At 36.6% G+C, this 26104-nt stretch overlaps 1 protein-coding gene across 8 annotated transcripts in view; it reads right to left on the bottom strand.

The window, feature by feature from the left end:
• The window catches only part of SYNE2 (spectrin repeat containing nuclear envelope protein 2), a 371421-nt gene that overhangs the window by 243182 nt on the left and 102135 nt on the right, over positions 1-26104 (bottom strand). For all 8 annotated transcript variants that reach the window (XM_049899527.1, XM_049899530.1, XM_049899535.1 and 5 more), the window contains exons 9-19: positions 20862-20962; positions 19090-19191; positions 16593-16730; positions 9660-9824; positions 8926-9038; positions 7558-7720; positions 6054-6132; positions 5608-5795; positions 4099-4263; positions 2730-2879; positions 495-668 (exon numbers count right to left, since the gene is read on the bottom strand). In XM_049899527.1, the coding sequence (XP_049755484.1) occupies positions 495-668; positions 2730-2879; positions 4099-4263; positions 5608-5795; positions 6054-6132; positions 7558-7720; positions 8926-9038; positions 9660-9824; positions 16593-16730; positions 19090-19191; positions 20862-20962 (1538 nt within the window). The remainder of the gene's footprint in view (positions 1-494; positions 669-2729; positions 2880-4098; positions 4264-5607; positions 5796-6053; positions 6133-7557; positions 7721-8925; positions 9039-9659; positions 9825-16592; positions 16731-19089; positions 19192-20861; positions 20963-26104) is intronic.

Here is a 26104-nt window from a genome sequence, read left to right as displayed (position 1 = left end):
AAACACACTCTTGCCTCACTGGTTTTTCAGCAAGTTGACTGACTGGAAACAAGAGATCTGAGAATACCAGTCGCCACCCCCCCATCATGTGAGGAGGGAAGAGTGGCTTAATCAGTGGGTGAGCTTTCAAAGCCACAGATTGTCTAATCTCCGACATCCACGCTGCACTGTGTTATATGAGACAGAACTTACTCATCCCGTCATCGCCCTCTGATGCATGAAAATGTTTTAATTTCCAGTCTCTAGCTGGGGGAGATTATTACAAGAGCTTAGGCTCATAAGGTATTATTAGTAGACTTCTCACCTATTTTTCTGTCCTCAAGCAAAATCACAGCAAATGATTCAGGGATGAGAAACCATGCCATCTTTAAAACTTTCAACAAGGAAAATTTAAACCGTAGGCTTACTTCTATTTACTTTTCATCCTTTTATTTATGTTCAAACATAAATCCACAACCATGAAAAAAATCTCCTTCAGACTTTTACACTCATACCTGCAAAGATTCTTCTACTGATGTATCTACATCATTTTGATGTCTCACAAGACCCAAAACAGATTTGGTTTCTGCCTCCCAGATTCCCACTTGTCCAACGAGTTTTTCAACCTCTTCAACCAGTTTCAGTTTTTCTGTTAATTCTTCATTTTCTTTTTCATGTTCTTCTCCAGCCTACAACATACAAAATGACCGCTAAGAAAATGGCAACATTTACATTATAAAATTATTATCCATTTAAGGAATTTAAATTTTTTTCCTGAAGACTGCTAATTCAACATATTTTAATGATCTGAGGCTTAGTTAGTGGACGATGATATTTTACCATAGTGTATATCACTTTACAGATTAAAAGTTCTGTCTACATATATTTTCTTAATTGTAACATCATTCTTTTCAGATACTATTACCTCCATTTTCTAAACAAGAAGGCTAAAGCTTAAAAAATCAGGGTACAGGCTCTATAAACACATTCTTAAAAACTCACATTCAACTTAATTCAAATACAGCTGTTATCCACAGTAGCGAAGTATCATCAAGAAGAGATTTAGGATCAAATTCAACAAAATTAAACCTTTTCCCATTAATAATGTCCCACTATTCTATTTTTTTTTTTTTTTTATTCTATAGGTTTTACACACTACAGCTTTACATGGCAGATACATCCTACAAGTTGTTTTAAATTAGATCATATTTTACATACATCAGAAAGACAGAGTATTTCAAAATACAATGCACAAATTCAGATTATTATGGATTGAAATCTGTCCTCCAAAAATGTGTTGTAACTCTTAACCCCTACACCTGTGGACGTAATCCCATTTGGAAATAGGAGTTTCTTTGTTATGTTAATGAGGCTATATCAGCGCAGGCTGTGCTTTAAACCAATCACTTCTGAGATATAAAACAGTGGGTCAGGCACAGAAGAAAGCAGACACAGGGAAGATGGATGCTATCCGAAGACGATGGAGGCAGATCAGTCTACAAGCCCAGGAATTCCAAGGGTGGCTGCCTAGAGAAGCTGAAACAGGATTTTCCCCCAGAGCCAAAAAAGAGGGAGCCTTCCTCTTAAAGCCAGTACCGTGAATTTGGACTTTTAACCTCCTAAGCTGTGAGAAGATAAATTTCTGTTCGTTAAAGCCACACACTTGTGAGAAAATAAATTTCTGTTTGTTAACACCGCACACGTGTGTTTTTTTTTTTTTTAATAGCAGCACTAAGAGACTAAGACACAGATCTTTCCACATTTTAACTGATTAAGTCTGTTTTTGGTAGGAAAGGAGTCCCTGTGTGGTGCAAACAGTTAATGTTCTCAGCTGCTAACCAAAAGGTTGAAGGCCACCAAGAGGTGCCAAGGAAGAAAAGCCTGGCAACCTACTTCCAAAAAATGGGATTGCCACGAGTCAGAGTGGACTCAATGGCAACTGGTGGGTTACGGCAGGAAAACACCTGCACTTCATCAGGACAAATGGTGAAAGCCAGCTAACAACTACCTTCTTAAATAAAGCTGTGTAAACTGTTATTCTGAAAGAGATACGTTACCAAAATCATGCAAATTATACCTTCCATGCTTATGGTTTTTAGGTATTTTGTTTCTTTTCCATACTCTTATCTATAATCTAAAATCATCCTCCCAATTACCCAAAGAGGCAAGGTAAAAAGATTATTTTTTTTGTCCATTTGAAAAAAAGAAAGCAACACACAAAGAGGACAAGGGCTTGCCACAGGTTAATTTCTGAGTACTAGCCAAAAATAACGTGAAGAAAACATCAACTCTGTTCACAGCTCAGAAAGCTTCCGCACGTCTGGAAGTGAGGCACAGCCAAGTCTGTCATAGACAGACACAGAACTTCAATGCTAAATACTAGTACATGAAAGGAACCACTTAAGCATTTCCCTGGAAAAAAAAATCATACTTTAAAAGTTATTTATTAATCTGCACAATTACCAATGTTTTCAACAACATGGTTTCATAAGAAGAAAAGTAACCTGTTGCCACAGAGTCAATTCCGACTCACAGTGACCCTATGGGTACAGCAGAACTGCCCCATATGGTTTCTAAGGCTATAAATCTTTATGGGATCAGACTGACACATCTTACTGCCATGGAGCAGCCAGTGGGTTTGAACCACTGACCTTTGGGTTAGCAAGCCCTTAACCACTGCACCACCAGGGCTCCTCATGAAAAAAATAGCAAAGTTAAATTATTAATGACATAAGATACAACTATTTTACCTTCAAATCTGGATTGTGATTTTCAGGAGGTTTTATTGACATGTCTGTTGAAAAACCAATAGTTGATTTTTCTTCTTTAGTTAGCTGAATATTTCCAGCAGTGTCAAGAACGGGCTGACTCTGTTTTTTCATAAGCGGCAGATTCATTTCCTATGAAAAATTAATTACATGAAATTTAATGCTTTTACTTTCATGCTAATATATTTTACAAACAATAAGCTGACATAATATATTCAAATATTCAATTAGTAAAATAATGTTTTCCATAAAACACCTATGTCTCTGGATTGGATTGGACAATGGGTTGGAGAGAGATGCTGGTGAGGAGTAAGCTACTTGCATCAGGTGGACACTTGAGACTATGTTGGCATCTCCTGTCTGGAGGGGAGATGGGAGGGTAGAGGGGCTTAGAAACTGGCAAAACGGTCACGAAAGGAAAGACTGGAAGGAGGGAGTGGGCTGACTCATTAGGGGGAGAGTAAGTGGGAGTATGTAGTAAGGTGTATGTAAGTTTATATGTGAGAGACTGACTCGATTTGTAAACTTTCACTTAAAGCACAATGAAAATCATTTAAAAAAAACCTATGTCTCAAACTGTTAAAAAGAAGAAATAAAATAATTCAAAAACATTAATGAAAGGTCTGCTTTTACATGACATTGTGCTAAATGTAAAGATAAATAAGGCTCAGTCTATGTTCTCCTAGGGCTCAAAATCTAGTATGCAAAATAATGCTTATGTTATTCTTTAATAGTAAATGAATTTTAACTAGAATACTGTATATTTCAAAGGGTTCAAGGACTCACAAACACCCCTAAGTATATATTCCAGAGAAATGAAAACATGTCCACACAGAAACTTGTACACAAATGTTCACAGCAGCATTATTCGTAACAGCCAAAAGGTGGAAACAACCCAAATGTCCACCAACTGATGAATGGATCAATACATGTGGTATATCCATACAATGGAATATTCATTTGCAAGAAAAATGAATGAAATATTGATACATGCCACAGCATCAATGAACCTTGAAAACATTATCTATGTGAAAGAAGACAATCATAAAAGACTTCATGTTTTATGCTTCCATTTATGCAAAATGTCTAGAATAGGCAAATCTATACAGACAGAAAGTAGATTAGTGGTTGCCTAAGGTCGGGGAGTCTTAGGGGTAGTGAGAGGTAACTGCTAAAGTATACAACATTTCTTTTTGGGGTGAAGAAAATGTTCTAAAATTGACCGTGCTCATGGTTACACAATTCTGTGAACACGCTAAAAACCACTGAATTGTACACTTAAAATGGGTCAATCTATCGCATGTGAATTATATCTCAATAAAGCTGTTAAAAAAAACAAAAAAGAACTTACAAGCGGAGTTTTTGTAACAAACTTTCTCCATCTTTTATTCAGTCTTCTCAGTTCTTTAGAAATAGATGATCCAACTTCATCATCACTGACCTCAATTAAGAAATCTCCCACTTCATTTAAAGTGGTATGCTCTAGATTCCATTGGGATAGTGTCTCAAAGGGAACCTATATAACAAATACACAACATAATGTATTAATGACATAATACTTGCCTTACTATCATTCATAGCAGATCTTTACCCAGGTCAATTCTAAGCAAAAGTTGAGCGTGGAGGTTTTTGCAGAGACATTGAGCCTCTCCTCGAGGATTTCCCTGGTCCTAGCTCCTTATCCCTCATTGTTGAGTGGCAGATGCCACATACCTGTCATCACTCATGGGCCTGGGCTTTTACAAACCATCTCATCTGTCTAAGTGGCTGGTGAGCTTAGAACAAAGGTTCCCAAACTTTTTCAAGTCATGGTGCCCTTCATGCCTCAGTAATTTCTTCACAGTGTCCCTATGCCAGAGAATTCTAACAGTTCCCTTTATTAAGTAGTTAGATCCAAAAAATTAATAGTAGTGGTTTGCATGGTGTCCAACAGATAGATGTTGCTGTGTCTCCCCCAAAATTTCAAATATCCTACAAGTTGTCTTTGGCAGCTCAGGGTACCTCGGTAAAAAAAAAAAAAACAAGTGGGAATTCTGGGCTTAAAGTATTACTTTTCTCAAAGATATGTGTATTTTAATAGAAGACTTTCAAAGGCAGGAGAACTGTTGTTTAAAAACAAAAGTTTGAATTTCTAGTATCAATACCAGAGACAGGAAGAATTGATAACTCACTAGCCCATAAAATGTTTTTTTCTTTTTTTGCATTCATTTATCACAAATTTTACTTTCATACAAACAGCCTATTTTTTATTGAGTAATTTCAGTTTCTATTCAGAAAACACGTAATCTGAAAGGCTGTCTTCATTTGCAACAGAGGCAAACAAATTAAAGAAAAAAAAATCACCTCAGAGAATAAATTACACAACTAGCAAATGCAGACAATTACAAGTTACAATGGTACCTCTTCCACATCTCTCCACGTGAGTATCAGGTATTTGTTTTTTCTCCTCTAGAAACTTAGAGCTGAACAGCTTCACCCAAATGGAAAAAAACAAAACTTTTAAGATCAGTTTATTTTAAATCTGTCTGTAAGCTATCCAGTCCCTCTGTTTATTTTCTGTCCCAAGGGCTTAGCAATATATCTTCCAAAAGCTAAACTGAATATATAAAAGTGTGTACCTCAGTGAAAGTGTGTGTGTGTGTGTGTGTGTGTTTAAAATCTATACTGACGGAAAACTTCCTATAGGCAGTTATACTGGGAGGAAATCAAACTCTCTCCAAGATCTTGGAGAATTTTCCTACACACATGCTTATTCTTCCCTCACCTCTCATCTTTGGATTGAAAAATGAGGGTCTCCGAACAAAACAAACAAATAAAAAAAAACAGTAAAATTGAGCACGTGCCATTAGAAAACAAATACCTCTTTAACTTTTTCCTTCTTTGTATCCTCAAAACAAGCCTTTAGTAAGCGAAGGTGTTCCATGTAAGTAGTCCAACATGCCAGAACTTTTTCTAGAGTGGACTTCACAGTATATATATATTTTCTATATATACAAATATTATAATCCACCGTCATATATTGCTTACTAATAGTCTGATAGTCTCCAGCTACAATGTCAACAAAACAAGAAAGTCATCTTAGAACATAGTTATTAATAAAATCATACTATTAAGAAAAATATTTACATATTAACTGAAAGTGGTAAAATTCATGTAGTGACAATACTAAAAGCGAAAGCAATTCTCTTCTAAGGAGAAATACAAGTAAAACTAATTTCTAAAACATTAAGGTGTAAATAAAGCAAAACAGATGAAATGTCATTTTTAAATGACAGCCATTCCCTCAAAAAGTAACTACTGCTTTACCCAAATTCTGATTCATTTCTTCACATTTTTGAAAAGAAGCTTCAAGTTGAGCTAGGAACTCTTTTTCTTCAATAAATTTCTGCAGGGGAGGAAGGAAAATAAAGCATATTGAGAGTTTTTATATTTTAAAATGTGCCGAGAAATACAGATAGTTGACATATAAACATCGATGAAGCACTTAAGTGCTAAGATTTCTTTAGGGCTTTAATACTATATATTTGTGTAGGAAATGAGGGAAAAAAACGGTTCCTGAAGGAAGATTGTTAAGGTCTGGAAGATATGAGATATAGTGTGAATACGAATAACATACATGCATGAGACCTGACAAAATTTATCTTAATGCAGTGATATGGTTCTACAGTGGTTTTCCTCTCTTGGAAAAAGGCAAGTTAAGTATTTCTAGCAATTTCAAAATCTTGTACTTCACATATTTTATTAATTTAAACAATTTTTATCTATTGTTCTTATATCATACTTTTCATTAATTTTAAGTAATTTTTGATTAGCTAAATTAGAGTATTAATAAATATATATCATCAACCACACAAAAATATTTGAGAAACTGCCATTAACCAAATTACAATGTGTCCTGTTCAAGCAAATTCGGCTATGGAAAAATACTGAGCTAATTCAACACTCACGTTTACTGTACTCTTACTATGTGCCAATGATATTAAACATTTAAGCAGAAAAATGAAAAAAAATCAAAGGCAAAAGAAATAAAAATATTCAAAATCTAGTCTAGTTCAGAATGATGCTTCCTGTTTGAGAAAGTACAGTGTTTAAATCATAAATTGTAAATAAATTCCTCTTCATTATGTTTTCCAATTTTTTTTTTTAACTTATAACCTTGTATTTGTGTTTTCTTACTCATTTCCAAAAAGAGGAAAACAGAAAGAAAGATAATATGGCCTAACTACAGAAATGACATTTTTATGATGCTTTAGTTTTTTTTTTTTAATCTTACTTTAGAAGTGAACATATTTATATTTAAATCATTTGCAACATTTTTTTCTATAAATGGAAAGAACAAAAGCTGAACGAAGAAAGAAAAAAGTCTCAATACAAAACAGAAATGAATTGTTTTTCCTATTCTTAAAACCTAGGGAAGATTATGATTAAAATGTTCTAATAAGTTAATGTGATTAAGACCCAGAATCAGAGTAGGAAAAAAAAAAAAAAAACATTATAGAGAATTTCAAGTAAGTGAATGTAGGAATTTTTAATGGAAATAATATTAAAAACCTTTTCTAACTATTAATTAATCTGGCTAAGTCTTAATGCAAGCAAATAAAGCAGTTCTCCCTTTCTTACTCTTCACCGATGCCTGTTATTTGACTACTTGCAATTCTTTTCTCCAAGCAATATTTAAGCTAATGAAAGCCACCATGAAAACTCACCTGAAAACCTGAAGAGGTAATGGGAAATCATACCAAGGAAAAGTGCAAATCCAGCACCCAGACACGGAGAACAGTTGCCCAAGACACAAAATAAAAGTGCTTACATGCCAGTCTTCCAGCAGTAATTCCACAGATTCTTTGCTCCCATATTTGATGTTCCAAACATCGAATTTTGATCTCATTTCATCTAGTAAACCAAGAACTGGGCACATAGGGTAATGAATTTCTAGACAGGGAATGCATTTTTTCCCTAAAATGTTGTTGATTCTGGAAAAGAGTTTAGATTTTAGAATTAAATTAATATGACTGACCAAATGTGAGATATTCATTTGGCATTTTAAAAAATACTGAGGCTTTTTTCCTTTTAAACATGTGGAACTCAGATGCATCTTCAAGTCTTTTTTCTTTTTTAAACAAAGTAAAAGAAGCATTGTGGCTAAAGATAAAACAACTATTTCTAAGGTGAAAACATCAAACACATAACATTTTCTGGAGAGACTATTTTCCTATCACTAAATCTTGTAATAAAATGTTGATCTCCAAAATACTTTGTTAAATTTGAAAATTTCTATATCACTTTATATAATTAGAATTCCAATTTTTCATATCAAAATAGTTTTCATTGCTGAAGTTACCACTTCAGATTACCATTTTAACAAATTGTTTATGAATTATGAGAGAAGAGAAGATGACGAGGACAACTATCCATTAAATAGCCCTATAATTATATTATTTTACAGTTTATAAAATGCTTTCATACACCTCCCATATGACCCAGAATCCTTGTGAGACATGGGCAGGGTGATTGTCATTATCCTTTATTTACAAATGAAGTAACATATTCAGAAAGACAGTAACCTAGTCAAAACTAATAACGTGCTCAGCTTCTGACTCTTAGTCCAGAACTTTGTCCACCACCCCATTCTACCGTTCAGTAAAAAAGGAATTACGTTAGCATGATATAATGTTAGTTATGTAAAACATGGACACACATCACAAATTATCTAAAAATTTCTATTTTGTGGTCCCTAAAAAAAAAAAAATTACTATTTTTTTTTATAAACCCTGGTGGTATAGTGGTTAAGCGCTACGGCTGCTAACCAAAATGTCAGCAGTTCAAATCCGCCAGGTGCTCCTTGGAAACTCTATGGGGCAGTTCTACTCTGCCCTGTAGGGTTGCTATGAGTTGGAATCAACTCTACGGCAGTGGGCTTGGTTTTGGTTTTATAGCACCAACTTGGAGCCCTGGTGGCAAAATGGTTAAGAGCTCGGCTACTAACTAAAAGATCAGCAGTTCAAATCCACCAGCTGCTCTTTGGGAACCTTAAGAAGCTGTTTTACTCTGTCCTGTAGGGTCGCTATGAGTCGGAATCGACTCAACAACATTGGGTTTGGTTCTTTTGTGTCATGGCGCCATGTTGGTACTCAAACATGAATGATATCAACAGTTGTGAAATAGTGACGCTACAAACCGTCTCTTCATTTCCTCCAGTTTGCTAGGTGGTACCAGTAGCAAATGCTTTTCATCTCTATTTTCAAATGCCAAGAGAGTATTCAAATGACAGTCAGATTTATCCACCAGACTCTGAAAAGAAATTTAGCATGACATAAACCAGATTTACTGCCAAACACTGTAACTGAAGGCCTGATAATTCCGCTTACCTTTCTGTATGATTTCTTTAAAAAAAAAAATCCTGAAGTCCTTTTTTTAATCTAAGACTTTGTGAATAAACATTTTCATCATAAATGTTTTAAACTCGAACACTTTACAAAAATGCAGATTGCAGTTTCTTTGGGAAAACATTACGAAAATATTTTGTTTTCTGGTGCATTTTCCATTTTTTCTGTGGACTCAAACACTATAAATCTTACATATCAAATTCTTTCATGCCATGTTTAGTGAGAACTCAATCTGCTTCATTTTAAACCAGCTCCCTGCCTCCCTCCTTTTTTTTTGGTCAGGCTTTATAGCTGCTCTAGAACTTACTGCATTCAATTCTTATTGTTTCAGCCTTGAATTACTACAACATAATAATAATTTTTAAAGAACGTGAAGGTTTCTCTCAGATCCCAAAACCCCCCAGGGAAATCATTCTAAACTATCTTCAAAGACCCACTATATTTCTTTCTTCCTAGAGCAGAGTGTTCCTCAAGAACAGTCCCTAAAAAAATATAGATTTTTCCATGTCTGTTTGTCTTTTCCTACCTTGAATAAAGTGATTTTCTCTTGAGTTTGAGTCCTGGCTTCAGTGTAATCCAAGGAGGCCGGCAAATCTTCATCTAGGAGATTCTCTATCTCCTGGAGCCAAGCTTCAATCTGATGGAGGGGTGAGGGCAAGGCATGGTTCAGCTTTGCTTTCCACGCATTAATCTGAAAAAAAAAAAAGGGGGGACGGAGCTCATCACTAGAGTCTTCTAGTTTATGTCTTCACACACAGTAAATTTAAATCTTTAAAGCTGCTTTTAAAGCCAAGGCTAACTAATGCGATACAAGGAAATCTTCTCAATGGCTAAACTTCTTAGTTCTGAATACCATTTAACTACATGCTGATAGGGAAGACAATTGGTTCAAAAGCTGTAGGAGAAGAGGGCATAAGGCTAAAAACAAATATTTTGATATATCCATAATAGGCTATAAGGAGGAAATCAGAAATACTCAAGAATGGATTACTGTGCTGAATGGCTATCATTTGAAACGTTTGCCCCTGTGTTCTGACATTATAGCTACACCTCACACACAGATTTCTGCATTATTTCCCTCACTAGCCTTAATCATATATTCACATTAGGTATCTCTAACATGAGTATGGTCCTGAATATCTGTTCTTCACCACAACAAACCAAAACCAAACCCACTGCCGTTGAGTCAATTCCAACTCATAATGACCATACAGGACAAAGTAGAACTAACCCATGGAGCTTCCAAAGAGCAGCTGGTGGATTCGAACTGCCAACCTTTTGGTTAGCAGCTAAGCTTTAATCACTGTGCCACCAGGGCTCCTTCTTCACCAAAGCCCCCCACAATCCAGGCACACCTCCCTCCACTGCCTCCCCACATTCCCTACATGCACCAAACTCTGACGACCTGTTTCCTAATTATTTACCACACTCCCATGTCTTCACTCTCACTGCCCCTTCTACCTGGATATCTTCCCCATACTGAGCATCATCAAAACTTATTCACTCCTTCACTCATTGAGCAAACATTTACAGACCGTCCATTATGCTAAGAGCTAGGAATAAAGACACAGAAGGCACAGCTTCTGGAGTGGAAAGGACACATGAGTGGATGTACCAGCTAGTAGCACATTAGACGTACATCTGGCAACATGGATGCATCGTAAACACATTGTGTTCAAAAATAAAAGAAACAGAAGGAGATAAAGCATCAATACAATTGACACAACTTAAAAATACATGTACACATAAATATAACACATATTTTGGAAGAACATAAAACACAAAAAGATACACATTAAACAAAGAAAATGGCCTGAGAGGAAAGGGAATGAAAGTTGGGTGTGGGTAATAAAAGAAAATAAACCAGGGCGATAAATCAGCTTGGTCCAGTTTGAACTCTTGATGAGAATTTGCATTTCTAACACGTTCCCAGGAAGTTACACATAACAATCATCTGATAATCTTGTTAAAAATGTAGATTCTGATTCGGTATATCTGGGGTAGAAATGTAAATTCTTGGCAGGGAACTTGTTAGAAATGCAAATTCTCAGCAGGGGTTCAAGCCAGAACAAACCAGTTGGAAGCCCTGAAATAAACTCACAATCAAAAGGAGAGTAGGGCCTTGCCTAGACCCATGTGCCCTGAATTGAAGAATGACAAGAGTCCTCTACATCTGAGGGTCAACCAGATCAATAAAAGCCACAGCTCCTTCATGAACCATCTAGCAGGGGAAGCAGAAGTACGCAGTTGCAGTACAGTAAAAAAAAAACAACCAAACCAAACCCATTGCCGTCGAGTCGATTCGGACTCATAGAGACCCTATAGCACAGAGTAGAATTGTCCCATAGAGTGCCTGGTGGATTCAAACTGCTGACATTTTGGTTATTAGCAGCTGTAGGTCTTAACCACTACACTACCAGGGTTTCTAGCAGTACGGTGTGGTGAGTGATTTAACAGTGCCAGACAGAGAGGCTAGGGAGTGCCCTGGAAGGACACTGACTTCAGGCTGTTGATAGGAATTCTTAAGCACAATAAAATCTAGCTCCAAGGCCACCTCCTTTTCTGACAACCCCTTTAAAAATGTGGCTTTAAAAAAAAAAATCTGAACTAGCATAGCTCTTTTATCAATTTTGAGGCATTCGCATTCCAAATATACCCCTTATAAATATCAAGCACAAATTAAGATTTGTTTCATTCTTAAAGTCAAGTTCATCAACTTACTCTAATGAATGTATAGTTTTTTAAGTCTTTTCTTCTCTCTCTCTCTCCATTTTAGTTCTACTAAATTACTTGTCATTATTCTTAAAGTTAAATTGTTTTCAAAGAGGGGAAAGAGTAGGCAAAACTTTGGTATGAGTTATTTAGATTCATCATGATTGAGCATCACATGCAAGGCAAATATCTAATCTTAAAAGACATTTAACCAATAACCCAGGCATGCAAAATGAAGACAAAGTTAGGCTTAAGGCAGACTAATGAAACTTCACAAAATGGAAGCATTAATTATTATAGCTTTTCCATTTTGTTTGGCTTTTATTCCTTGCAGCTTTATTATCTCAAGCACAAGGCAGAGACAACTCTACACTCTTAAATCATTAACTATACGCCATTAAGTCACCAGTTGGAAAAAGAATTTTAAAAATGTTTTCATTAGTATGAACGTTCAACATACACAAGTTAGCATGGGCTTTTATTATATCCCAATTATTTGTGCCTTTGCCAAAAAATAAGAAAAAATAAACAAACCAAAAAATTGATAAATGACAGCGTTAAAGGAAGGCTAAGAACAATACTTCTAATGCAACTGTTATTCTTTTCACGACTGAAAGCTGTATATATTCTGAATGAAACAAAACCAGTGCTTCCTGTCTCAGGGCTATAGTAATAATTCTGTAGCAGTCAGAAGAGGAAAGACAGAAGGCGATATTTGCCTTTTATTTTGCTCCTTTCTCATTGAACATAGAAAATCCACACTTCCTTTCTTAAGGTTAAATAATTACTTATGAAGTTGGCTGAAAATTTATATAAGATCTTATCAGGTCAAAATAATATTACTACTTTCCAGAGCAGGCTTAAAGTTAAATCATTTACTATGATGCTCTCAGATATCTGTGTTCTCAAGCTATTGAACCAGAAACTGTCTAAATGGTATTATTTTTTTTTAAATTAACGTGTCTCATTTTGCCACATCAAGAAAATGAGCTATAATCTACCTAAGGGACAGATTTCCAAGCTACTGTCAATTTGTAGTACTTAATCTTATAAAACAGTTCTTCCTATGGTTTTTCTCATCATTCGGGGTAATTTTTCCAAATCATATTCAGCAAAATTAGGCCAGGTCTCTGTGGCCTGGAACATCCTGTGCTATATGGATAACATCTTGCTCTTCAACTTCCATTCTATTGAGACTTGTCACAGACAGCTCTAGGCCTTCACGACTATCAGTTTCAAAGCTGTGACCAGAACATGAGCTGACAACGCAAAGAACACCACCACTTAATGGAAAGATTTTTGGAGCTGCACTGGTTCTTCAAAATTCGGTATTCTGTAAAGGGTGGCGCTTTTAAGCCACTAGACTATTTAGCACATTTAGTAAATGGTGTGAAAGATGTATTCTGAAAACAGCCTCACTTTTAAGTCAAGAAACTAGTTTGCAGGGTCAGCAAACTTTTTCTGTTACAAGGCCAGACAGGACATATGTTTTACTTTGGAGACCATACAGTCTCTAGTCTAACTTTGTAAATTTAGTAAAAATCATTTAATTATCCACTTAAAATGACTGAATTTTGTGGCATGTAAATTACACCTCAATAAAGCTGCTTTAAAAAAGAATGAAGGTAGAATAAAGACATAGAGATAAAAGATAATTAAGAGAGTTTGTCACCCACAGACGCACACTGTAAGTTAAGTTAAAGGAAGGTCTTCAGGCTGAAGGGCAATGAGCTCAGATGGAAACTCAAAGCTTTAGGAAGAAATGAAGAACATTGGAAATGCTATCTAGATAAATATCAAAGACAAATTTTTCTTCCTAATTCTTTTAAAATATATATACAGTCATGCACCACGTAACATCTGTTCGGGCAAAGTCAAACTGCATATACATCCATGGTTCCATAAGGTTATAATAGAGTTCAGAAATCACCACTGGAGAACGGGACATAGTGGATTTAAGCACGTTGCGCTCAAGTATCACAACAATCCTCAAAAACGCAGATAAAATTCTCCAAGCTTTTAAAGGATTGGCTTCACAGAAAGCTACAAGGCAAAGGAAAATGCGAGCCGGACCTATACCAGATATGGAGAAACTTCTAGCTCTGTGGATTGAGGACCAAACACAAAAGTGAATCCCTCTCAGCATGCTGGCACTCACTGATAAGGTACGAAGCGTGTCTGACATGCTTAAAGACAAAGCAGGACAGGACTATGATATCCACTTCAGTGCTAGCTCTGGGTGGTTCAAGTGCTTCAAACAACGTTTTTCACTGCAATATGAAAATCTGTGGTGAGTCTGCAAGTGCTGACGCAAAGGCAGCAGAATAATTTGTTTAAACCTTAGATAAACTAATCGTAGAGGGATGTTATTTGCCCTGGCAAATTATTAGCGTGGACGAAATCTTATTGTGGAAGTGAATGCCTAAAAGGACCTTCGTCCATAATACGGTGTTTGCACAATGTCCAACTCACATAAAGTCCTATTTCACAGAATATATCGTGGACATTAAGCAACATGACTGTATGTACACACACACACATATATATGATTATAACACATACACATTTAAAACTATAGCATAAAAACAGGAGATAAACAGATCGACTTGATTGCAAGATTTCTACATTTTACAAGAAGCTGCACAATAATTTAAAAGTTGTAAAACTCTTAATTTTTAGACTGTGTATTGTAATTCCCAGAGCAACTTCTAAAAATATGACTGTTGTTTTTGTGTGCTGTCAAGTCGATTTCAACTCATATCAACCCTATAAGGACAGAGTACAACTGCCACATATAGTTTCCTAGACTATAAATTATTTGGGCAGCAGATTGCCAGGTCTTTTCTCCTGTGAAGTGGCTGCTAGGTTCAAACTGTCGACCGTTCGGTTAGCAGCCAAGCACTTAACCATTGCGCCACCAGAGCTCCTTAAAAACAGAAATAGTAAAGCAAGAAAAACAAAAGATAAAATGGAATTAAAAAAAATTACAATAAGACAGAAAAGTAAAGAACAAAGATATATGAGAGGGAATAACCAGAAAACAATAAAAAGGTATACCTAAATTGAATCATACCGGCAATTAAATTAAATGTTAATGAACTAAACACTCCAATTAAAAGACAAAGATTGCCAGAATGGCTAAAAAAGCAAGATCCAACCATATGTTGTTCTTAAGAGATGCACTTTAAATATAAAGACTCGAATACACTGAAAGTAAATGAAGGAAAAAGATATACTGCACAGTCAGCATAAGGCTGGGATATCTATATTAAGATCAGATTAAGTAGATGTCAAGAAAACAATATTATCTGAGACAACAGGAACATTTCATAGTGGTAAAAGTGTCAATTCATCAGGAAGACATAACAATCATAAACATATACACATCCAATAACAAATTTTTTAAAATAATGAAGCAAAAATTGACAGAATTAGTGGGAAAATTCCACAGTCATCATTACAGGCTTTAATCCCCTCTCTCAGCAATTGATAGAACAACCAGACTAGTTATCAGTCAAGATATAGATGATCTACAATTGGTCTCAACCCAGCTGTAGCAAAGGAGAATGAAGAACACCTAAGAAACAAGGTAATTATGAGCCCAAGAGACAGAAAAGGCCACATAAACCTGAGACTACATCAGCCTGAGACCAGAAGAACTAGATGGTGCCCAGCTACAGCTGAGGACTGCCCTGACAGGGAACACAACAGAGAACCCCTGAGGGAGCAGGAGAGCAGTGGGATGCAAGCCTCAAATTCTCTTAAAAAGACCAGAATTAATAGTCTGACTGAGACTAGAAGGACCCCGGAGGTCATGGTCCCCAGACCTTCTGTTAGCCCAAGACAGGAACCATTCCCAAAGCCAACTCTTCAGACAGGGATTGGACTGGACTACTGCATAGAAAATGATACTGGTAAGGAGTGAGCTTTTTGGAGCAAGTAGATGCATGAGAGTATGTGGGCAGCTCTTGTCTGGAGAGGAGATGAGATGGCAGAGGGGGTCAGAGGCTGGCTGAATGGACACGAAAATAGAGTGGAGGGAAGAAGTGTGCTGTCTCATTAGCAGGAGAGCAACTAGGAGTATATAGCAAGGTGTATATAAATTTTTGTATGAGAGACTGACTTGATTTGTAAACTTTCACTTAAAGCACAATAAAAATTTTTAAAAAAGACATAGATGATCTAAACATTATCAACCACCTTCTCTTAATTGATATTTATAGAACACTATACACAACAACGCAAAATACATGTTCTGTTCAACTACATGTAATATATGTACAGCAAGATACACCCTATGTTGGGCCATACACCAAGTCTCAATAAATTTAAAAGGACTGAAGTCATAGACATATATTCACACATACATACATTGTTACACTCGTTCTGTATGGGTTTGTCCCCTCTTTGAGCATCTATTGATAGGGACACATGACATTGGCTGGCAGTAGAGAGGAGGCTGCAGGTCAATAAGAATATGGACAAACTACTGCAACAAACCAAGAACTGATGGCAAATATAAAAGCTGTAGATAAGCCTGCAATTTCCCTAAGCAGAATGTTTTAAATTCAACCACCATTGAAATGAGTCCATGGAGAAAAAATAGAGAACACTATCTCACTTTCTGATGAAGCATCTCCCTCGACTTTTTACATCATTTCTCATGGAAATTTAAAGTAAAGTTCTCATCCAACAACATAAAAGCCACCCCAGGGAAAAGCTCTTGTAATCAATGTAACACAGTAACCTGGTGGTTGAGGCCATCCCAGGCTCTTCTCAACTGTAGCTGATCTTCACTCAGCTCATCCAGGTTCTTCTGCATCAACAGGATGTCCAAAAAGGGCTTTTTTTCTTCATTGAATGATTTCAAAAAGGACAGTAGGCTCTACAATTACAAAGGGTATTTTAAAGATGAAAATGTTTAATCAGTTTATAAAATGTAATCTGCTATTTTCAGATCTATAGCTATAGGTTATATTTACAATTTCACTTAAATAAAGGCAAAATCTTCAGAATTCAGTATGTGCTGCTCAGTGATCTGGTTTCTTTCTTCCATGCATCTTGGAAATTTGGGTGCCATCAGAGTGACACAGGGCATGGCTCGTGGATTGTGTCAGTACTGTTGGGATTCCTACTCAAATACAGTGGCAAGGTCACCAACCTCTAGAGGACAGGCCGTTATGCAATGTGCCAAATGTGAACTTGTTTGATCTCCCCAAATATGTGTTCACAACAATAAAAGAATGATTCAAAGTGAGAATTATATGACAGTGAGCATACTGTATTAATGAATTACAGTGTTTATGATTAACTGAGCTTGAGCCAATGCTTTCCATGTCATTTAGTCTTTAGAAAACATTTTATCCCTGTCCTCAAAAATTTAATAAATAAAGCATTTTTTGTGGTTTGCACTTACATAAAATATTTGAGTCGATTCAATAAATATTATTTAAAATATTACCCGTAACTATTGACAGCATTTTTCATTAAATTTTATCAACATACCAAGAGATAATTAATTTGATTCTTTCCAATAATGAATAACTTTGAAGAGCTTTCTTTTTGAGAAGACTGTATCTGCAGTACCTTACTAAATTAAAGACATGTATGAGAGAAGACTCTTCCAGTGGACACTAAGCATCTTGTTAATGAAAAAAATCTCAGGCTAGGGCTAAGAAAGAAGAAGCAGAGAGGCCTATGAAGCTCAGACCCATGGGAAATGAGAATGTCTGACCCCTCAATTCTGTGATGGCTCCAAGCCAAAAAAAGATGGTATCACCACATGTCACACAATCTACTGAACATTACAGTTAGAATGCCTGGACTCATCCAACTTCCTCATTTAACAGATAGGGAAACTGAGGTCTAGAGATGCTAGGTGCTATGTAAGCACATAACAGTATCCCTACCTTATGCAGGATACGGAATTGGTAGGTGGCACAGAGTTGCACTGACAATGGGTTGTAAGGGACAAGACTATGGAAGCTTTACTTTGGCTCCTGTTAGTCCCTTTCAAGGTTGTATAGGGAATAACTGCTTGCCCTGGGGAAGCATCGGGATGAAAAAAAGAGCCATGGCTTTGAAGCTACACATCTACTCAAACCCCACCTCTACCTTTGTAACCTTAGATAAGTCACTTAGTCCTTCTAAGTCTTGAAAAAAATCTTCATCTATAAAACTGGAATAACAACACTTCCACCTCAGCAAGATGTGGTAACACGCAAAGTGCTTATTAGTAAGGTACCTGGTACATGGCAAATGTTCGGTATGTACTGACCCTAAGGTACCATTATTCCCCACAGGACTCTCTGGTTTAGGCCCTGTGTTGTAACTGTGGGAATGCCCCATTCCTGGTTTCTTGATTTTCTTTCATTCAATATTTATTCTGAAAAGCATGCTCTGCTCTAGACCAGAATCTACGAATATTTACTGTAAAGGGCCAGAAAGTAAATATTTTAGGCTTTGTGGGTCATACAATCTCTGTTCTAAGTACTGAACTTTGAGGTTGTAGCATGAAAATAGACACACTGTTGTCAATTTCGACTCATAGCAACCCTGTACGACAGAGTAGAACTGCTCCATAGGGTTCCAAGGAGCAGCTGGTGGACTCGAACTGCTAACCATTTGATTAGCAGCCAAACTCTTAACACTGAGCCACCAGGGCTCTGAAAGTAGACATAGACAATAATTAAATAAATGGGTGTGACTCTGTTCCAATAGTACTTTATTTACAAAAGCAGCTGGCAGGGCCAACTCCTGCTGTAGAACCTTGTGACTCAAAGTAATACAAGGACCAGTAGCAGCCACGGAGAGCTTGTAAGAAATACAGAATCTCAGGGCCTGCCCCATACCTACTAAACCAGAATCTGAATTTTAACAGGATCCCCCGGTGACTCATATGCACATTAAGATTTGAGAAGCACTGTCCTAGAATTCAGAGCCCTGGTGGCACAGTCCTTAAGAGCTAAGGCTGCTAACCAAAAAGTCAGCAGTTCGAACCCACCAGCTGCTCCCTGGAGAAACCCTACAGGGCCGTTCTGTTCTGTCCTACAGGGTCGCTGTGAGTCGGAATCAACTCGACAGCAATGGGTTTGGTTTTTGGTTGATCCTAGAATTCAGCCTTAAAACTTGGCATTAATTTAATATCTAAATAATTCACTCTAAAAGATTTTTCTAAAAACATCCTTACTACTCTTCCCTAAAGGAGTAAACTAAAATAAATCGCTGTTTAAATTCATACTTACTTCATACATTTTAAAGTAGGACTCATTTTCTGAATCCTTTAGCGCCTTCTGTAGCTTTTCCTCCTGTAAAGTTAGCCAAACTCCAGCATCTTTCACCTTTCCCTGTAATTCACAAAAATAAAAACACATTTAAAATCACATCCTAAATAGGCTTGGTGATTTTTTTTTAACAATAAAATTAACAACTCCAAAATGTTAATGAAATAATGTAGCCATTACATACCAGTGACTCACTGTGCCAAAGAGGAATTTTGTTTATTCATATAACACCTTAAATTCAAAATGGATTGGAACTAGCAACAAATATAATAACGTGCTAAAGGAACAGGGCAAGCAACCCCCTTTTTGGGACGTATCCATTTTGATTATTCATCAGTTTTTTAAGAGCATTATTCTAAATCACTTGTTTATAGTAGACATTTCATAGGACTGCTTTCAATTAAATCTAAGTATGGGGTAATTCAAGAGGTGTTCACACTGCAAAAACTGACATAAAAAATTGTAAACATTTTAAGGATCTGAAACCTACTACTGCTAAACGTTTGGTTATGTTATCATACGGAAATGAGCAACAATGATTTTTTCCTACATTCTTGCTTAGGTGATTACATCTTATTTCCATTCTCCTTTAACGTCCATTTACTTTCCTTTTCTATTAAGCAAGAGTGTCTTCTAATATTTTTGCATCCAATTTCATGGGCAGTTGAATTTTTAATTTTATTTTTTAACATGAAAATTAATTGGGAAAGATCAGCTCCTCGGCAGGTCAGAAATAACCGAACTGAATTAGAAGCTTGAGTCTCTCCTTCCAAGGTCTGCAAAATTCTGGCGGAGTGCCCCAAACACAACAGTTGGGAAAACATAGGCCTAATTTGTCAAATAAAATGTGATAATATGACTGCATATAAACATGTCTAAGAAAATAGTTTGAAATACATTTATAAATATCCATAAACACTTCACTAAATTCACAGCACTCATTTATCTTCATTGAAGCAGAATAAGTGTTCTCTTTCAGTTCGCTGATTTTTATGAAATTGCCATCCACAATATTTTGTGTAATTGACTGAAAGTCAACAGGGAAAAGTGAGTAATTAAATGGCAATGTGATGGAAATTGAGCAAGAGCTCAACAAGCAGGGATCGAGAGTAGAACACAACACATACCATTCAATTTATGAAGTTAAAGACCAAAAAAGATGTGTACAGGTTTTTTTCTTGGGATGATGAAAATGTTCTGGAATTAGATTGTGGTGATGGTTGCACAACTCTGTGAATAGACTAAAAATCACTGAATTGTACACTTTACATGGGTAAATGTTATAGCATACAAATTAGATCTCAAGAAACCTGTTAAAAATTACAATAGAAAAAAATTTGATACCTCCAGAATTTTTAAAAAGTCAACAGAACTCAGTTTGTCCTACAGAGTGCCTATTTAAAAGGTATTTTAGATGATTCAGCAAAGTTTCATAAATTACCACTTTTAAGTTAAAAAAAGAAGTGACAAAATTAATCTATTGTGAAAGAAACTGGAATACGGGTTGTCTGGTGGGGTACAGACTAGACAGCAAAGATAAATGTTCTGTATCACAGGTGTTTTACATCACGATGGAAGTATGGTTTACATGGCTGTAGGCATTTGACAAAACTCAGACCTGTACACTTAAGATCTGTGCGTTTCACTGTATATAAATTATATCTCAATTTTTTAAATTAAATATTTAGTAGGGTACAACAAAAATGAACTGATTTGTACTTATAAAGACATACCTGAGTCTCCTCTCCAGTCCCAGGTACATCCTTTGAATACTTGAGAAACTGTGCCACATAGGTCATAATTGACTTTTCATCAGGATTAGTAACATCCACGTCTGCAAGATATGCCATACAGTCAGCTATGGATGTGATCTAATATAATTAACACCCCAGAACAGGCTGTACCATAGGACAGATGTGAAATGAACCAAAGTGGTCTCCCACTGATGCACTCTCTAGTCACTTGCCCGCTCCAAGACTGTGTAGTGGTTAAGAGCTTAGATCTAAAATCAGTCAGATCTGGATTCAGTCTTGGCACCAGTACATGCAGTCTCAGTTTCCTAATAATAAAATATCACTATACATGTTGCAGTGCCCTGGTGGTGTAGTGGTTAAGTGCTACAGCCGCTAACCAAAAGGTCAGCAGTTCTAATCCACCAGGCGCTCCTTGGAAACTCTATGGGGCAGTTCTACTCTGTCCTCTAGGGTTGCTATGAGTTGGAATCAGCTCAACGAGAGTGGGTTTGGTTTCTTTGGTTTACACATATTGCAGAGCCCTGGAGGCTCAGTGGTTAAAGAGCTCAGCTGCATACAGTCTGTGTTGCAAGTACTCAAGTCTGTGGCTGCAGTGTGAAAGTAGACACACCCGTTGCTGTCAAGTCAGTTCTGACTCACACGGACCCTATGGAGCCCTGGTGGCACACTGGTTAAGAGCTCAGCTGCTAGCCAAAATGTTGGCAGTTCAAATCCACCAGTCTCTCCTTGGAAACTCTATGGGGCAGTTCTACTCTGTCCTATAGGGTCACAATGAGTCGGAATCAACTCAACAGCAATGGGTTTTTAATGCATGTTGTATTATGAGGGCGTAAGCAGTAACCAAGAGTAAAATGGAGAAAGTAAAGCATTCTCAATTTAAGGAGACATGGTGCAGAAACTCCTCCAAGAATGCAGGAGTGCAGGTTTCAGCATTTGTGCAATAAAGCATTTCACTGCAAATCAGTAAAAAGGAAGTCTCCTTTATTTACCAACTCAGTTAAACTCAACTCAATAAATATTTAGAGTGCCAACAACTGCAGGTCACAGGCACAGAGTACAGTCCTCGGGGACTTTATGTTTCATCCCTTTATTCATTCAATAAATAGATATCAGATGCTGGAAATAAGATGACATCATCTGCTCCTCAAGAAGCTTATAATAAGAAAAAAAAATCAAACAAATACAGCACACTATGCATGCTTTGTTGCTGTTGTTGTGTGCCATCCAGTTGACCTAGGGAATGTGTTCACAGGTGTCGAAGTCACCTGAGGAAGAAAGTGACTCTAATTCATATACAAATAATGTAATTCAAGGCAGTAAGCATATAAAAAGTTCCCTGGGTGATGTAAGCAGTTAAGCTGGAAGGCTGGTGGTTTGAATGCACCCAAAGGCACTTTGGAAGAGGGGTCTAGTGATATGCTTCTGAAAGGTCACAGCCTTGAAAACCCTAAGGGGCAGTTCCACTCTGCACACACAGGGCTACCATGAGTTGAAATCAACTGACAGCAACTAACAACAACAACAAGCATATAAAAGGGATCTATAAAAAGCTTAGGATGGAATTCCAAAAAAGAAAGAGCCCTCTAGAGTTGAATTATTCTATTTTTTACTGAGAAAGGTATAAATGTCAAGAGATTAAAATAATGATATTGGCTTAACTAGTTATTTCTTTTTTAAAAACTTCTCCTTGCTTACCAAGCCCTGCATGGTGATTAAATATTTTTCATAAATTGTGCCAAAGGATAAATTTCCTATTCAAGTATGGCTATGGCATTTGGTTTGCATCAATAATCATGATGTATTTAAATTACTGAGCTATTATTTAAGCTATTTTTAATGAATTAAGGGCCATCATTCATACTGTGGAAGAAATTTGCTTTTATTTCATTCTCTATACCATCAGTGCAGAAACCCTGGTGGTGTAGCGGAAAAGTGCTATGGCTGCTAACCAAAGGGTTAGCAGTTCGAATCCACCAGGCACTCCTTGGAAACTCTATGGGGCAGTTCTACTCTGTCCTATAGGGTCGCTATGAGTCAGAATCGACTCGACGGCACTGGGTTTTCTGGGTTTATACCATCAGTCGCCTAATTATTTGCAGCTATTAAAATAAATTGTCATATTAATAATAAAGAATCACAATATGAGAAAAGTATCAAAACAAACAAACCAATAATCAGAAATGGGAAATTAAAGCAACCCATGGGGAAAATAAAGAAAGGTAATAAAAAGACAAAAAGCAAATAGAAAAGGCAGAGAAAGGGGGGAACAAAACAAGGAGATAAAAAAATATTAACAAAAAGGATTAATGACAAGCAACATGAAACTAGACCAATGATACAAATGATACGAATACGGAATCATTAAGTTAACTGCGAACTTACAAATATTATCTAATTTAACTCTGTAATTTTTACATATTAAAAAAACTGAAGATCAAAAAGATTAAGTGACTAATCCATTGCCAATGAGTCAGTAGAGCCAGCTAGCTAACACTACCAAGAAAGAGCTGAATGATAAATTTTCAAGTTTTGGAAACTGTTTGGAAACTATATAAATATACAACTAAATAAATTATATTAAAAATAGTCAATAAACATTCAAAACTAATCATTTCCTAATTATTTTACATTTTACTATTATCGGGATTAACCAGTAAGCAAGCTATGCATGGGCTTAATTGTATTTATTCTTTAATCTGCAGTGCAAAATTTCACATGGGTTTCACCCAGGGGCGGATTATCCAATAAGCAAGGTAAGCATGGGTTTATTTGTGCTTACTTACTCATCTGTACTGAACAATTTCCATGTGAAACTGGCAAGATGTGGTGAAACCCATGTGAAATTGTTCACTACAGATGAGTAAGTAAGCACAAATAAGCCCGTACTTACCTTGCTTAGTGAGTCATCCGCCCCTGTCAGGGGTTTAAAAAGAGGCTTTAATTCTGTAGGAAAGTGCTCTGAGGTTGGGAGAGAGTCAGATGCCAGTCATACCCAGCAGCAGAATCTTTGATGTGTGAAAAAAATGTGAAATTCTTCACTACAAATTAGTAAGTAAATTCAAGTAAGCCCATGCATACCTTGCTTATGGGGTAATCTGTCCCTATTATCTATGCTCTTGAGGTTACTTATATCTGTTGTATCCATATGGTGGAAGTAATATACAATGGTGTGCTACTGCTCGTCTCTTACTATCTCTGTGTTCAGTGATTTCACATTAAACCAAACCCACTGCCGCTGAGTTGATTCCAACTCATTGCGACCCTACAGGACAGAGTAGAACTGCCCATAGAGTTTCCAATGAGCGTCTGGTGGATTTGAACTGCCAACCTTTATGATTAGCACCTGTAGCACTTAAATGGTATGCCACCAGGGTTTCCAATTTCACATTAAAAACCCACTGCCGTCTACTCAATTCCGACTCATAGCGACCCCATAGGACAAGGTAGAACTGCCCCATAGCGTTTCCGAGGAGCGCCTAGTAAATTCGAACTGCCGACCTTTTGGTTAGCAGCTGTAGCTCTTAACCACTACGCCACAAGGGTTTCCAATTTCACATAAGTAGTTTGAAATTAGGGCTGTGGGGGGAGCTTGAAATTGGCCATGGTGGGAATATTTACACCATAAAAAATAGCAAATGAGGGTTTGATTTGTTATTTTATTGATTATAAAGAAAGGGACGATGAAAATGTTAACAATATAGATTAAACTTCAAAGTATGTCCTCTGTGTGTGTGTGTATGCATATACACATACACATTGTGAATAGCACAGAAACTTGAGAAAATATTCTTCCAGTATTAGATTCAACAAAGAAGCCACTCATATCATTAAAGACTGAGTGAAGTTCTGACATATGTCCTTGTTCCATTTACTCATTAATATAAAGGAAGATATCAACCAACAGCAGGCATGTTGGAACTACACTTGTGCATCAATTCCAACCTTCAGCTGGCTCCAGATACCAGAGGTACTAGCAAAGGCACTGTTGGACTATACAGAATTTATAATTAAGTGTCATATATTTTATCATTATTTATAAACTGTGTGCTCCACATCCTTTATATGAGTAAAATTTATAATAATGTATGTGTATATACGTATACACATATGTTGTCATTGTTAGATACCATTGAGTTGGTTCCGACTCATAGTGACCCTATGCACAACAGTACAAAACACTGCCCAGTCCCGTACCATCCTCACTACTGTTGCTATGCTCGAGCCCATCATTGCAGCCATTGTGTCAGTCCACCTCATGGAGGGTTTTCTTCTCTTTCGCTGAGTCTCTGCTTTACCAACACATATACACAAGTTTTTAGAGAGTCAGTTGTTAACCATTTACTGGCACACCCCTGGTTATAGAGCTGAGGCTAGAATCGCTTGACCTCTAAGTTCATTATAATTTTCACTAATCCTATAAGCCTCTTTTCTGACCTTATTGCTTTTTTTAAAAAATAGCTTTGAGTATATTATAAAACAATACAATCCGGGGGGAAAAAAAAAGCCAAACCCATTACCATCGAGTTGATTTCAACTCTTAGTGACCCCATAGGACAGTGTAGAACTGCCCCATAAGGTTTCCCAGGAGCAGCTGGTGGATTTGAACTGAGGACCTTTTGGTTAGCAGCTGAATGCTTAACCACTGTGCCACCAATACAATCCAAAGCAAAGTGCTTTTCAGAAAGAAATTTTTTTAATCTTAATTTTATGAAGTTAAAACAAATTATAATTTGACGACAATCTTTGTGACTATTACCAGTTCTTAGGTTTTTTTTTTTTTTTTTTTTCCATTTACTAACAATCCAACACGACCAAGCACAATAAGTGGGCACAGCTGGGTGAACCATAGAGCGAGAAACAGGGAAAGCAGCAGTGGTTGTCTTCATACAGATTCAGCTTTAACTGAGGGTCAGGGAATAGAAAAGGGCAGATATGTAAACAACTTGAATTCAAGACGAGTGAAGCACATCTTATGGGAGGTATTTTAGAAAAGAAAAATAAAATCAAGGAGAACACAATACAGAAAACAATAGAAGGAATAAAAGAAAATTTAAGACACAGGCGCAAATTATTCCCAACAATAGCAAGCACTGTTTGCTTTCAGCTGTGGCTTCATCCCGCAATTACCTAATTAACTAATTGGTAGGAAATCTTAACTTCATGAAATTCAGCAGAGTTTAAATCCTCCAGGACTACAGAATAATGTCATTATGTTTAATAAA

The sequence above is a fragment of the Elephas maximus genome, chromosome 10 (genome assembly GCF_024166365.1).
Source record: "Elephas maximus indicus isolate mEleMax1 chromosome 10, mEleMax1 primary haplotype, whole genome shotgun sequence".
Lineage (NCBI taxonomy): Eukaryota > Metazoa > Chordata > Mammalia > Proboscidea > Elephantidae > Elephas > Elephas maximus.
This window is presented reverse-complemented; position numbering and strand designations above follow the sequence as displayed.